The 14,581-nt window shown below is 39.8% G+C and overlaps 1 protein-coding gene across 1 annotated transcript in view; it reads right to left on the minus strand.

Moving 5' to 3' along the window:
• The window catches only part of MAML1 (mastermind like transcriptional coactivator 1), a 29,512-nt gene that overhangs the window by 7,513 nt on the left and 7,418 nt on the right, over positions 1 to 14,581 (minus strand). The window contains exons 3-4 of the mRNA XM_014947769.1: positions 5,744 to 7,156; positions 2,896 to 3,165 (exon numbers count right to left, since the gene is read on the minus strand). Of these exons, the coding sequence (XP_014803255.1) occupies positions 2,896 to 3,165; positions 5,744 to 7,156 (1,683 nt within the window). The remainder of the gene's footprint in view (positions 1 to 2,895; positions 3,166 to 5,743; positions 7,157 to 14,581) is intronic.

Raw genomic sequence — 14,581 nt, forward strand, 5'->3', positions numbered from 1 at the left:
GGACAACAGGACAATAGCATGTATTGCAGGAGTTACTGCAATCTACGCCTGAAGCCATTAAGCCTGAAGCATAATGAAGAACCATTAAAAAGCAATGTTAGTCTTTAAATTGGTAACATAATCAACAGGCATTTTTAGCAATACCCTAAAGACACTGACAGATACAAAAAGAGCAAAAGCGAGTGTGTATGAAAAAATTCACACATACTTTTTTGCTCTTTACCCCCAGATCAGTTTATTTTAGACCTCTCTTTAGAAATTAAAGTACAAGTCATTAATATCAATGATGTTATAAAGAACAGTAAAAACTGAATATGTAAATATTTTCTAGCCCTTGTTTTCAAAAAAGAAAAAAATATACATAAACCCAAATTCTTATAAACCACAGGTTTTCCTAGAAGATTCTAGAAAACTGCAGAGCTAGGTTTATAACAGGAGCTACACAAGTTTTGTGATCATTGTTGAAAACCATTTTCTTAACAATGCACCTAATCAATTGAAACCAACCCTACTAATGATTCAAAACAAGCTTGCCTTTTTAAAAGCACATTCAACCTATACTTACCTTATGATTATAAGAAATAAAACAAGCAAATTTTCTACTAGGAAACTTTTGGGGAAAATGAGATTTAAAACACTGATGGGAAGGTTGAGAGTGTATGTACATGCACTAATAGTACACTTGGAGATCTCAACAGAGTAAACAGTCAACAGGCTGCTTTTATAATACGAAACACATCAGGCATAGCATTTCTGGCTCCTCTTCCACAGATATCTTCAACCAGACTGAATTTCTGAGATAACAAAGTAGTGATACAATGCACAACTACTTACTCATCTGAAAAGTTACACAGAGCATGGAAGGGGACAGAAATTCCCTTCCAAGAGTACCGGGGTAAAGACACAAGCGATAAGCCTTTAAAGAAGAGACGAGTGCAATGTAACCAAGAGGCAGATGCACATTACTACCACCCTTTGGAAATGTCTGACACTACGAAGCTGTTGAGACACGCAGTGGAATGAAGAGGGCAGGCTGCCTGACAGAAAGGACCTGCTGCTTGCAGGACCAGTCAAACCTGAAAGAGGCTGACCACAGAAGCCAAGAAGAGATGCCATAGTTCTGAGAGAAACCTAGAGCTGCAGAACCTGGCTTGGAAAAAAAACCCCAGTAAAAAAATAAATAAAGATGCAGAATATACCAAATGCAAAGACAGCTCTGGAGTGGCAGGGAATGGCCCTGAAGCTACCCGAAACTGCAACTCTCCTGCAAAATAAAGATCAACTGATTCAGAAATCTTTTTGTAAAACTACATCCAGGGGGATTGGAACTCAATGATCTTTAGGGTCCCTTCCAACTCTAACCATTCTATGATTCTGTAAGTATCAAATTAGAATGCTAACAAGATCTAGCTTGACTGGGCAACACAAGGCCAAAAAGATAGCATACGCAATACCCATCTGCTCAGCTGCAAAGCAAAGCTGCTCCTTATTTGGGATCAAATACTACACCATTCCCCTCAAAATGGGCTTTCACATATTTTCAGTTCAGAGGAGACTCTTACCATTTTCTTCTTTCTTAAATAAAGCTTCTGATGGACAGCTGCTGCAATGAAAGTTAAGATGTGTGTCCCCACACACAACTATTACCTGACCTTCTCTCACCACCTCTATTTTCCAAACTATTATTACAGTAAAAGAATCTTATCTACCAGGATAACTCCCCAAAAGTTGAGAACATTGAGATTTATCAGCTTCTAACAGTGCTGAAAAGTAAGGGAGTTACACATTCCCAACTGTTATTATTTGAAGGACTCCAGAGCATTTAAATTTTTTTAAACATTTTTTTAATTCTCAGAGATAGATGTAGTTCACATTTTTTTCCGATTAAACCACTGGCTTATTTTTTTCCTCATTATCCCCAAGGACAACAGTTTCTGTGGCTCTTCCCTCCCTCCAGTATCTTCAAAGACAAAACTTTTCAGAAGTAGAGATCATTGTACTTTTTACAGAAGATCTGAATACCAGGTTCTCCCTGGGTCTCAAACCTTCTTTGAAAGTTCATCTTCCCCTTCCTCCATACCAGACATTAATAATTTCTCTGTATGTACAGTGCCATTGCCTGGAATGCACCTGCATGGACTTTTAAAAATGCAGAAAAGCACTGATGACAGGAATAAAGCCCTTTGGGTTGATTCCCAGCTGAAAGACTTACAGGAAGTTTAAAGCTTAGAAAGGTTCACACGAGGAACCCATTTCCCTGAGAGAGGCTAAAGCAGCTTTCTGCAGTCAGACAGCAGAGTTAAATTCTTTTGGCAGGCTAAGATGCAAGTTAGATGCAGATGTCTAATTATTTTCTCCAAATAAACAAGTGAAAGATGTTTTAAAATTGGAAACATGAGCTGCTGTGGATCTCACAGGGAAGAAAGGCAAAAGGTACAATGAGCTTATAGAGTGCCTTCTTCATTGCTTCCATTTTTAAAACTCTACAGAACACATCAACAGTATCTCAACTGTATCTTTAATTTTTGCTCTGATTCCACTTGCCTTTCATCTTCCACAAAGAATTACAACAGTTCTGGTATGATACATTCTCTCCACGTAGGTATTGTCTTGTATTTTCACACTACTCAATTCTAACTATTTTATTCTTTTAATTCACCACAGTGCCTTGTAACAACAGAAAAAATAAAGTCTCAGCAATCAAGTGCTACATATTTGGATTACTTTTCTAGAAACACAAAACAGCAATTATACGTACAATACCAAAGTGCCTTGTAGTTTACATCCCCTATTTTGTAATGTGACAACTGTTTGACAAAATCTCAAATGCTGTTTCAGCCACCAAAGCAAATCAGCACTGAGAAAAAAAAAAAAAAGACTGCTGGCCCCTCTTACCTGCTCGGCCAGAAGATGTTGCTGTCTCTGCTCCATGAGGAATTGCTGCTTCTGTTGCTCCATGAGCAAGTGCTTTTGTTGCTGCTCCCTCTGCTTCTGCTGGTCCATCAGCATTTGGTGTTGCTTCATCACTGCTGCTTGCTGCTGATTGCTGAGATAAGGTGGGTTGCTGTGGTTACCTGCCATGGAGACGTTGGGAGCCTGGGCACCCACCCCAGGGCCGGGGACAGAAACCGGGACGCGAGGAACGTTGGGAGAAGGGTTTTGATCCTGCAGAACATAGAAAAAGTGACACGGGTTACAGAAAGCGGTTAGTCTGCCAGAATTTAGAAACTCTATGCAGTTACACAGATGAGGAAAAGTACTTTCATGGTGATGACTACTATTTGTGTTACTTTTATCATTTCACGGGACAAGAGAGGGTAATTGTAACACATCTCAGAAAAACAGAAATTGTCAATTATTTGTCCTTTGTACATTTACACTACTTAATAGAAATTAGATCACTTCCTTACATTTTGCCATCCTTATGCAATAGCTTCCTCACTTGTGAAGCTTCTTAAGGGAAAAGGCAAAGTGTGATACAGTTTCCAATTCAGCTAAAGACAACAAAAAGCCCATCTATAAAGTGCCAGACACAGAGTGACAGTTCAGAGTTAAGGTCAGAAGCTCCACAAGGTTTAGGAACAGAGGCTTTAACTTCAGCCTCCAAAAGTCCAGCTCAAGCAGGTGAGTGCAGCTCTGCGTGCTCCTGCTCAGCCAAAGGAACGGTGCCAGTTACACACCAGCTTCAGTTTACTTTGGTAGCAGCTTTTCAAACACTACATTTTAAATTTTTATTATACAAAACATTTAATTTAAATCCTGCCTCTTCTGTCAACATTTAATTCAGGAAGTGTTTATGCCTCCCCTCCTAAAGTGGCTTTTTTTAGTATCACAGTATTTACTATTTGCAGGTGAAGGGGAAGAAGGCTATCACTGATCAAAATGAGTCTTATATTCCACAGAAAAAAATGCTACTACAGATAAGCCTGTTGTTATTAATTTTTCATAAGTGCACTTTTTTGAAGATCTTATACTGTCCTCTTTGTACCAGCAAATCCATTTGAAATTTGACAACTTGCATCATTTTTAAAGACAGTTCAGCCTCATCTCTGATTATGTAAACAAATAGTACTTTCAAGTTTATAATTCAGCTAATTTGGGCAACAAAAACGATCAGAGGGCTGGAACACCCCTATGAGGACAGGCTGAGAGATTTGGGGGTGTTCAGCCCGGAGAAGAGAAGGCTCCAGGGAGACCTTACAGCAGCTTTACAGTACCTAAAGGGGGCTTTTAAGAAAGACAGGGATAAACTTTTTAGCAGGGTCTGTTGCGATACAAGGGGTAACGGTTTTAAACTTAAAGAGGCCTGGTTTAGACTGGTTGTAAGGAGGTAATTTTTCACGATGAGGATGGTGAAACACTGGCCCAGGTTGCCCAGAGAGGTGATAAACGCCCCATCCCTGGAAACATCACAGGTCAGGTTGGATGAGCCTCTGAGCAACTTGATCGAGTTGAAGACATCCCCGATCATTGCAGGGGGGTCGGACTCGATGACCTTTAAAGGTCCCTTCCAACCCAAATTCTGTTATGATTCTAATGGGTTTGGTTGTTGTTTCTCACTCTGCAGTTTCGTAAGAAACCATAAGCCAACTACAGGTAACGCTGTGCAAGCTTTTCAGAAATTCTCCAGAAGCATTAATCAGTATTTCTGTTAATTCAGCGCAAGCGTGGCAGTGTAGGTGGAAGGTCACTGAGGGAGAGATGTGACATACACAATCATATCTACCATTCCTCTCCTCCTTCCATCAAGATGTTGTTAGATTGTTACTTCTGCTAGTTTTTAAATATTGACATTTTTATGCCTTATGAAGCACACATTGATCTCAGATGTTCCTTTGTACATCAGTGTGGTCTTTATCACAGACTAATAAATTTTTTCATGGGTTTTTGGTTTTGTTGAGGGAACATATCAACAGCTTTTGCTAGAGGAGATTTAATCCATAGAAAAAAGACCTTTTTTCTCAACAAGCCCTATAGGATGTGCACTGCAAGCACATGTTACAGAATCCCAATGAGGCTATACCTCCATCTACTACATAAGCTTTCACCTGCAGCATACCTGTAACATCAGTTATATAAAAGGCAAAGAAGCAGGAAAACCTGAAAGGTATTGCTTCAAGCAGACAAATATTTCTATTCTTCATTCTTAAAGATGTAATTCTCTCCTAGCCCATGCTTCCCCAATCCCCAGAGACTTAACGAAGAACAAATTCTTAGATTTGAAAAACCTCAAGGAATACTCAAGAAATCAGGAATGCAGCCCCCACTTCCATCTTTCTTCAAAAAAGAAGCAGCCAATGGCTTTTTATAGTAAGCCAACTCTGACACAAGTCAGGGACTAAAAAGAAGGTAAAGAAATCAAAGCTTCTTTGAGAACACTGTTTAACACTACAGTTTTATACAAGTTATTTTAGGCAAAAGTTTACAAAGCATCTATTCATCTTCACAAGCAGAAGCTTCTATGAAGTGTGACATAATTTGTTGCCCACAAAGTATATTAAGCTGGAAATCACACATTACCACATGACCTAGAGCCAGCATTAAAAACTCTCCCCAGCAGAAAATAAAGTTCTTGATTCTTGTCTCAGCTTATTGCATATTATCATCTTCTTCTTCAAAATCATGCGGCAACTGTTTTGAAACAACACCAAGCAGTCTATATTCCAGCTGTACACATCCATCACCCTCTTGCAAAACCTTAAATCTGCTACTACACAAAGGTAACAAACCCCAGAACGCTCACCTGGCTGTGCGGCAGTCGGTAGGCAATGTTTCCAGACTTGGGTTTCAACAGGATCATCCCATTTTGGTCATCGCCCACGTGAGAGAGCGGTGCCTGCTGGCGCTGTTGTATGTAGGCCAACATGGGAGTCTTGTTCTGCCCGGGGACCGTAACCCCCTGTTCACATTCTGCTTTGTAATGTGAAAGAGGTTTGGTGTTCCCGTAGTCTAGCATAGAGCCTTGACTGTTCACAGGGTTCTGGTTCAAGCTGTTCTGCTGATGACCCAAAATGTTCACATGGTAATTGCCTCCAGCTCTCGGAGAGCTTTTATTTCCCATATTAGGCATCATGAGTTTCTGATTGTTGAAGTCTGGCTGGTAAACCGATGGGCTGGTGGGATTTTCCATGGTATATGGGACAGCCAGTGGACTATGAGAAGGCCCAGACTGTTGCCACGTAGACATCTGATTTGTTTGGTGGACTTGTGAAGCTTGCTGTTGGTTCTGCAACATCTGGTCTCTCTTCTGCTTGGCAGCAATCTGCTGAAGCTGATGAGCAGAAGACATTTCTTTGGCACTTCCTGCACCCTTCCCAGGTAACAACACATTGGGGAGAGGCCTCTGGACGTTTTGAGAGTGGTTTGATGCCTGCATCATGGGCTGATTAGGATTTTCAGTCATTGACTGACTGGAAGGCTGAAACATAGCCTGAGAACTACCAACCGCTGGAGAAGCGGCACTTACGGGTGCAGAAGCAGCACCCATAAATGCTTGACCTGACGAAGTGGATCTCACCTGGGGAGATCCCATCTGTTCCTGTTCAAAGGGTGCTGGGGAAAACTCAGTCTTTATGTTAATATCTTGTGGCAACGGAGTCTGTGCAGCTGAATTTGAAGAATCTGCATCTTTTTTCTCTTCAAAGTCTTCATTAAACAGATCCTTCATGTCTTCATCGGGCACTGATCTATTAAGCTCCTCAATAAGTTCCTTCCATTCTTGCTCGTTAAGATTAAGATCAGGCATCAAGTTATTCTGAGATATAGACCCCCCTGCTCCAGCAATCATACATGGAAGATCATCTACAGGCTCCTGCTTCAGCTCTTTGTTCAGACTCAGAGGAAATGAGTCATCAGCATCACCACCTCCATTCATCTGCAGGCTGGAATCTGGAAGACACTTCTTGCTGATGCCATCTAGCCCCATGGGATGTTTCCCATTAAGCTGCAAGGTATCTCCACTGCCAGATTTCTTGTCGAGATGATGAAGTGGAGACACAGGGGGCATTCCGTTGGAAGAACCACTCACTCCACCAAGACCATCGTCACGACGCAGTTTCTTGGACACAGAAAATACATCACCATAGCCATTCTGCTGGTCTCCGTTCTGAGGGGAAGCAGCACTATCAAGCTTTCTTTTCACAGTCTCATGGAGCTGCTGAAAAAAAAAAAAAGGAGGTTTTAGTTATTTAGTTTCATAGATTACAGAATCACAAAATCTTCATGGTTGCCTAGCTCTGAATAAAACATTTTAGGAAAAAAAAAAAGTCACAAAAAAGGTTACATCTTTGCTTTGATGAGATTTGTTTTGTGAGTCATCATGTGAGATTGCTTCCTTACTATAATCTTAGAGTAAACTTCCAAAAATATGTACTATATCAGAGCCCCCTTCTTCAAATAAAACCAAAAACTACCATATACTTTGACAAAAACAAGAAGTTGAGAAATGGCTGTGTACTGGAATACATTATTATTTTTCCTCTTCAAAATAAAAAAAATATTGAAGAATGTTAAGATTCAAATTTTAGATGAGAATAAAAACCTGCATTTTATTTGGCCCATGTATACACAGTATAATTGTTCTCTAATACTGCTTTATAAAGCAGCCTCACATTTAAATATTTAGAGAAAAAGAAAACTATTTATCTTATGATTATGATTTTTGGAGAAGAACTATGTGCTTTGCACACAATCACATTTTTGGCACAAAAGCAGTTTGTCACTGAGTGACCACAGTTTCACACAGGTAAAATTCATTTCAGAGTTCAGCCAATTCTATCACAGCAGACTGAGTTTATTCCTTTCCTCCTTGCTCCCGGAGTATATGCCTGCTGCCCCTCTTTGCCCCAAGACCACCACCAAAGGCCCAAGGAGCTCAACAGTTGGCTTCTCGTCGCTAGTGAATGCACATATTCTTTTTCTTGTAGTGCCACCTAGAAGCAACCAGAGGGTACAGCAACGGTTCTACAAGCAGAGCTTGAGAGCCTTTGTTCAACTTCTCGTTCCTGGCAGCATTCTTTCAAATATAAAGTTCTTTCCATTGACCTCAAAAACATCTGAAAACAGATTTCACGCACACATCAAAGATGACTGTAAACTCTTCCTTCCCTCAGGTGCATTCCATAAAAAAAAAGAAAAAGCTGTGCTTTGCTTGTGCTGGAATGCTACACCAAGACAGAGAAACCTGTAGGGCATTGCCCCAAGACCACCACCAAAGGCCCAAGGAGCTCAACAGTTGGCTTCTCGTCGCTAGTGAATGCACATATTCTTTTTCTTGTAGTGCCACCTAGAAGCAACCAGAGGGTACAGCAACGGTTCTACAAGCAGAGCTTGAGAGCCTTTGTTCAACTTCTCGTTCCTGGCAGCATTCTTTCAAATATAAAGTTCTTTCCATTGACCTCAAAAACATCTGAAAACAGATTTCACGCACACATCAAAGATGACTGTAAACTCTTCCTTCCCTCAGGTGCATTCCATAAAAAAAAAGAAAAAGCTGTGCTTTGCTTGTGCTGGAACGCTACACCAAGACAGAGAAACCTGTAGGGCAGAGACACTGGTGGAACAGAGCAGGGCACTTAAAAGAGTGGAAGCTCCCATCAGCTCCCCCGACCTGTAGGAGATGCCTTATTGCATCTCAGTTGGGCACACAAGGAGAATCCCAACAAAAAAACCACCCTGTTGAAGCCCAGTTCATCAAACAACAGCTCTCTCAGATGGCAGAAAAGCAGCTCGTTAAACAAACCTCCAGACAAGTATGCTTATTTTAATATTACTCGCAGTCTCCACAATGCAGTCCACTAACCCTTGGGGGAAACTGTCTCATCCAAGAACAAACAGGGGAAACCTCAAGATCTCAGCGCTCAAGCAAGAGGGTGTATGTAGAGCCAGCATAAATTATCAGAAGAATTTTACAGCACTTGCCTGGGCAACAGCATTCTTTGATTTAAGGACAGAAGGACTGGTTCACAGTTAATTTTTCTAATTTTTTTTTTTAAACAGTCTACAGCTACCTGATCTTCGGAAAAAACCCACTATTTGTTCAATGCTTGCATAGGTAGAGCAGCAAAACTGTATTTTGATCTGAGGGATAGACTGCAGCTTCCCAGGAGAATATGATCTTCTAGATGGTTCATGGAAATAGCAGGAGAGTAGCGAGATCAGCAGAAGACCTAGTAGGACAAGGTGAGGTCTACATTTGCAGAGGAGGTTGAAACTTGAATTCTCTTAATTTCAACATTAGATCTACAGCTTGGAGCTGTGAGTGAATCTAGAGTGAATTTTTCAAATACAGACTTGGAAGAACAATGAAAATCTTATTTTTTTTGTAAAAAGGCAAAACAACAGAAAGCAAGAAAGCCTCAACAAAAACACAACATTTGGCTTTCAGCAAGTTTACCATTGTTTACTTAATACTCCAACTGGGAAAACTGAAGCTCAAGGTGGATGAGTAACTTGCCCAAGGTCATATGATGAGTCAATCACTCAGACTTTGGGAATGGATCCTCCTTAGTTCTAAAGCACTAAGAAAAAAAAACACACTCCCTGATGACTTACAAGTAATAACAGAGTTGTGTACACTGAGTATCTTCTCATAGTTGAAGCAAATTTCTATATTAAAACAGAATATATGCCCGTTGGGGTCACTGCTGTAATTATAATTCATACAGACAACTCGAGGCAAGTAGGATTTTGGTGGTGATATAGCTATAATTGCACACAGCTCTTCACAGACTGCAAAACCCACCTGGGTTGCTGGACAAATATTCCAGAAGTTAATCTGTCCCAAGATATTTGCTATTGTACTACACCATTTGCAATGTAAGCAGCTAACAAATATAAGACTAAATGATCCATGCTTATAAACTACACTTGCTGTAGTCTAAAAAAAGATAAACCCTTAATCTCCATCACAGGCTCTTTCACTCAAAATAAAAATCTAAGAGCTTTTATATCTATATGGGTTTTAATGGTTACAACACTCATATCTGATTCTTGATGATATCTTGACTTTAGTTGCTCTAGACGTAGTCATTCTTTCGCCTAAAACTGTATTGCTTTATTAAAAAAAAAAAGATTAAAGAAAAAAATAACTTTAATAAATTCACTAATGACACAGAATTTGGGGGTGACTGCTTCCAGCCTTGCTTCACCTCAGCTAAATCTAAGATTATTGGAAAGATATCCTATTTGAAAGGATAGCCAATAGATACAGAGGAAAGAAGAAAATCTGCTTATCTTCTAACCGTATCAGAAAAGACTGAGCCCAGTTTGTAACCAGGACACTTAACTTCTGAGTTTTAGAAACTATTCACCAACTGCACTTTGCATCCCAGTTCACCTTTCACATTACAGGAGTCAAAAGTGTACTTGGATATTGTGGCAGTAAGTCTACACTCAGTTTTATGCTACTGTAGTTACACCATCTACAATACCGCCAGCTTAAAACAACCCAGTAACAGTGCTCCATTTTCTACCTCCTTGTCTCTCTCAAGAAAAGACAGTGCTATAAAAATTTGTGGGAGCCAAAAGTTACAGGTTCCTTCTCCTCTGCCATTAGAAATAGATCCTGATACCAATTTACTCATCTTTAATTTTGAGTAGCACAATCTGAAGCTCTCACACCGAATACATTCATATAACTAGTCCGCAAATAATGCAACTTTATCTTCTGAAATCACTTTCTTATACGCATTTCTTACATACTATCTCAGCTTTTGATTTCCCAACAGAAGAAGAAATATTAAATTAAGTTCTTCCCCAATTTTTCTGTGTCTATCCAAATAATCTGGTTTCAGGGGGGAAAAGTAACAAGGAGCATGTGAGATACAAGTCCGACTGCAAGCTATCTACATATCAAGCTGCTCCAACAGAGCTCTCAAGGCAAGAAAAACCTGTTCTCTTCTGCCAAAACTCAAAAAAAAAAAAAGCAGCACTGACAAAGTAAAGCATAGCTTGCTACTCACTAAGAAAAATCCCTTTAGCTTTAATTTTGTTGTCCACTCTGGTTCTGTAAGGCACAGTGCCCTCTGGTATGCTGTCCATGGTTTCCTCAGCAGAATCAATCGGTTTTATTTATAACATGAGCCAATTCTTTCCATTGTCACAAGATTGGATACAGAAATTGATTCCCATTTTTTCAGCCTACTCAACCTCCCAACAAAAGATGAACCTCCAAGATCTCTGCTATTTAGCTTTGCCTAAAAGTATCACCCCAAAAGCATTTATCTGAAGTATTTAAACCAATATAGGAACGACTTAACAGTTTCTCAAAGAGCCACTGAAGGGCTAAAGGTTGCAACTCCTCCACATCACATCATCAGAGCTGCATTTTATTCATGTGAGCAAAATAGAGAGTCCTCAACATGGCAATAAATACACTTTGTAGAAGCACACATGCAAGTCAGGCCACAACTGTCGATTCCTCAGGTGAGGAACACAAATTGATAAAACCCAGGTGTCATCCATGGCAATAAAAGGGGTCTCCAACACAAGCACCCCCTGATCATGTAACTCACAGTACACACATGCTGTACTTGACTAGGACACAGAACCACAATGCCAGAGATGGACGAATGCCCAGTCAAATGACAAGGCTTCCATCAGAAAAAGGAAAGCACACAAATAATTTTGATAAGCTATTTTCAACCTCAAGCCTTAAATCCACCAGCTTTACTACAATGCCACTCAGCCATACTGTGCTCTTACTGCAGGGGCGAGTTGGCAGACTTCATAAAAGCTGTCCACAAACTACCACAAAGGCCCAACAAGAAGAAATCAGAAAAGCTTTAAAACTTCATCTCAGCCTTTTCTGGCAGGGTTCAAAACTCAGAGTCCAGTGGGGTGTTCTCTTACTGCCTTGGTGGGAAATGGGGAATGAATCGCTGATCAAAACAGTGGCTCAAAGCTCTTCTGGTGGGGTTTTTTGTCTGTTTGCTGGTGGGGGATCTGGGGAGTGTTTTTCTTTTTTTTTTTCTTTAAGAGAAAAAGATTATTCGAGGAAGCAAAACATCAGTGTAAGACACCCAATACCTGAAGCTAGCTTTACATAATAATCTGAAACCAATGACATTTCAATACATTAAACTTAACAAGCACGAAAGTTTAGCTCACATTGTTTGCTTGAAAGCAAGAAATCCTTCACAATGCAGAATTTTTAAACTGAGGACAGCCAACTAAACTACTTCTGTAAAAATCCAGTAATTTGTTATACTTTGAGTCCTGTAACTCAAGACAGTAAATAAATATATAATACACGCTGCATGCAAGTTTCATTTTTTCTGAAAAAAATACCTCCTTACCACAGCAGAAATAAAACTAAAAAAAAAAAATCTGGTTCTGATACTGCATCTTTTAGGCTCCATATAATGTTCTTGTTTAGTTTTGTTTAAGCATCTGCTACAGAGATTAGAATATTCTTACCGGATTCAATAGAGCTTTATTTTTTTATATTTTATTTGGAATAAGTTTACCATTTCAGTCTCAGAATTAAGTTGTGTCTACAAGGCTTTGTCATGAAATACCAGCAAGAAAAACACAATGCTGGTCTTTTTCAAAGAAGAAACACTATATCACTCCAGAAACATTATAGAAATCTAGTTCCAATATGCCTCCTAGCTAGATACCAGCATTCTCACCTAGACAGGGAAACCAAAATAGACTATATCTGTTTTTCTGCCGTGGAAGTGATAGTACTGCAGCACAGATAAGCTCCCATGAACCAGAGTTTACAGTAGGTCCTCTACAGGCACAGATTCTCCTCTCCTGCCTGGCCAAGGACAGGAGCAACCTCTTAAGCTGGAACAACAATGCAAGTATCAGAAATTGTAGTGCATGAATTCTGGATAGAAAACATAACCTTTTGACTACACGACGTAGTAAGAACTCCCCATTTACTGTGCATCTGCCCACAGCTTCCAAAGTTTCGCCCCCCCCCTGCAAGGAAAGCATTTTATTACCCAGTGTGTTCCTGCATTCCCCTGCCTTGTCAGAACCAAACTGCAGGACTAATTTTGACTTTTACTTTAATTCCAGAAGACTTTTGTATTTGGGTGACTGCCTGCTGGAGTGAAGAAGGGCTGTGGATATGCATGTCTATAAATATCCCGAGCCTGCATTAGTCACAAGGGGCAGCTTCTGCTACAGGAATTGTTCTGCTGAATCAAAAAAAAACTGCTGTGCCTTCAGCTGCAACGCCGGATCCTCCACCTCACTTGAACTTAAACAGCAGCAGCAGATCAGTCACTCCTAGAGCCTTACAATTTAGGAAGCATCACTGCATATCTAACTAATCTAGGAAGGGAAATGTTTCAAACATACAACAATACCTCACACAGAATTAAAAGGAGACAAAGAAAAACCTGTCTGAGTTGTTGGGCAACAAACTATCAGACTTGTCAGCAAAAACAAACAATGGTGGCAAGCCTACACTGCTCTATAGTTATGTATAAATAACGTGGAAATAATTTGCTATTTTTGTGGTAAAACGTAATTTCACAGTTTAACACCCCTATACCACAGCTTACACAAAAATGAGGTCTTCTGAATTGTTCTTGTACTAGTCTGAGCTTCGTTAGTGGAATGTTATTAATGCTTGTCAGTACAATCCAGGCAATCTCTCCCCTTTAATTTATGACTTAAGGTTTTTTCAAGCAAGAAATGTTGCTCTTCTCTCCTTATACTTCAATTTCTTCTTAAACTTTTTACTCAGTGCCTTTGCTTAAATTAGAATTCACCTATTATTAGTGTAAAAACTTTTATCACTCCCAAATAAATGCCGGTCTGCTCTTCAGCTTTAACACAAAGCACTCCCAAGACGGGCCACCAACTAGACCGTCCGTCTCTGCCCATTCCAGAAATTCTGTTTGTGGTTTTGTGGCAGCCCTAGACAAAGCAAACCATCTATACAACAACTGCTCTCAGGTTGGGGGGGGGAGGAAAACACCCAGTAAGAAACAGGGAACAAGTCTCCTTCCAAGAGACCACATCATAAAACAAGGAGTGGAGATGAAAATTCAGATCTTGCCATTCTGCCCATTCGCATGACACGGAAACGCTTTCTGTTCAGCTCAGGGATACACTACATCATAGTCTATCAGAGAAATACAAGGAAGCCAACATTTCTACTATAGAGAATTTAAACAAGTGTTATTAAAATGAACTTTCTCAAACCAGAACCTGGGCAAAGAATAAAAAAAAACCAACCATGTTCTAAAGGACAAGTCTTGTCTCTTCCCCGTTTGTCAAAAATACATTAACACAACAGACAATACATTATCCAGATATTGAGCATCTTTGACTTTGAGCATAGTCTTAATAAAGTCATCTTAAACAACAGAAATGTGAATTAAATTTCAACATTTGAATTTCCCATTAAATAATTATCTCAAAAAAAAAAAAAAGGAAGCTAAAAAGTTCTGCATCTTTTTCCTCAAATGAAGGACAGGTCTACATTGTGTACAAATCATCCAAGGTATTTCTGTATCAATACTGTGTTCTCTTGGTTTCTGAGGCTCAAATTTTAGAGCTGCCTAGTATGAAAACAAAGGAAGAATCTACCCTTTACTTCTGCTTCTAAGCAAGATTC

This window comes from Calidris pugnax, unplaced genomic scaffold (genome assembly GCF_001431845.1).
Source record: "Calidris pugnax isolate Ruff unplaced genomic scaffold, ASM143184v1 scaffold27, whole genome shotgun sequence".
In the NCBI taxonomy this organism is placed as follows: domain Eukaryota; kingdom Metazoa; phylum Chordata; class Aves; order Charadriiformes; family Scolopacidae; genus Calidris; species Calidris pugnax.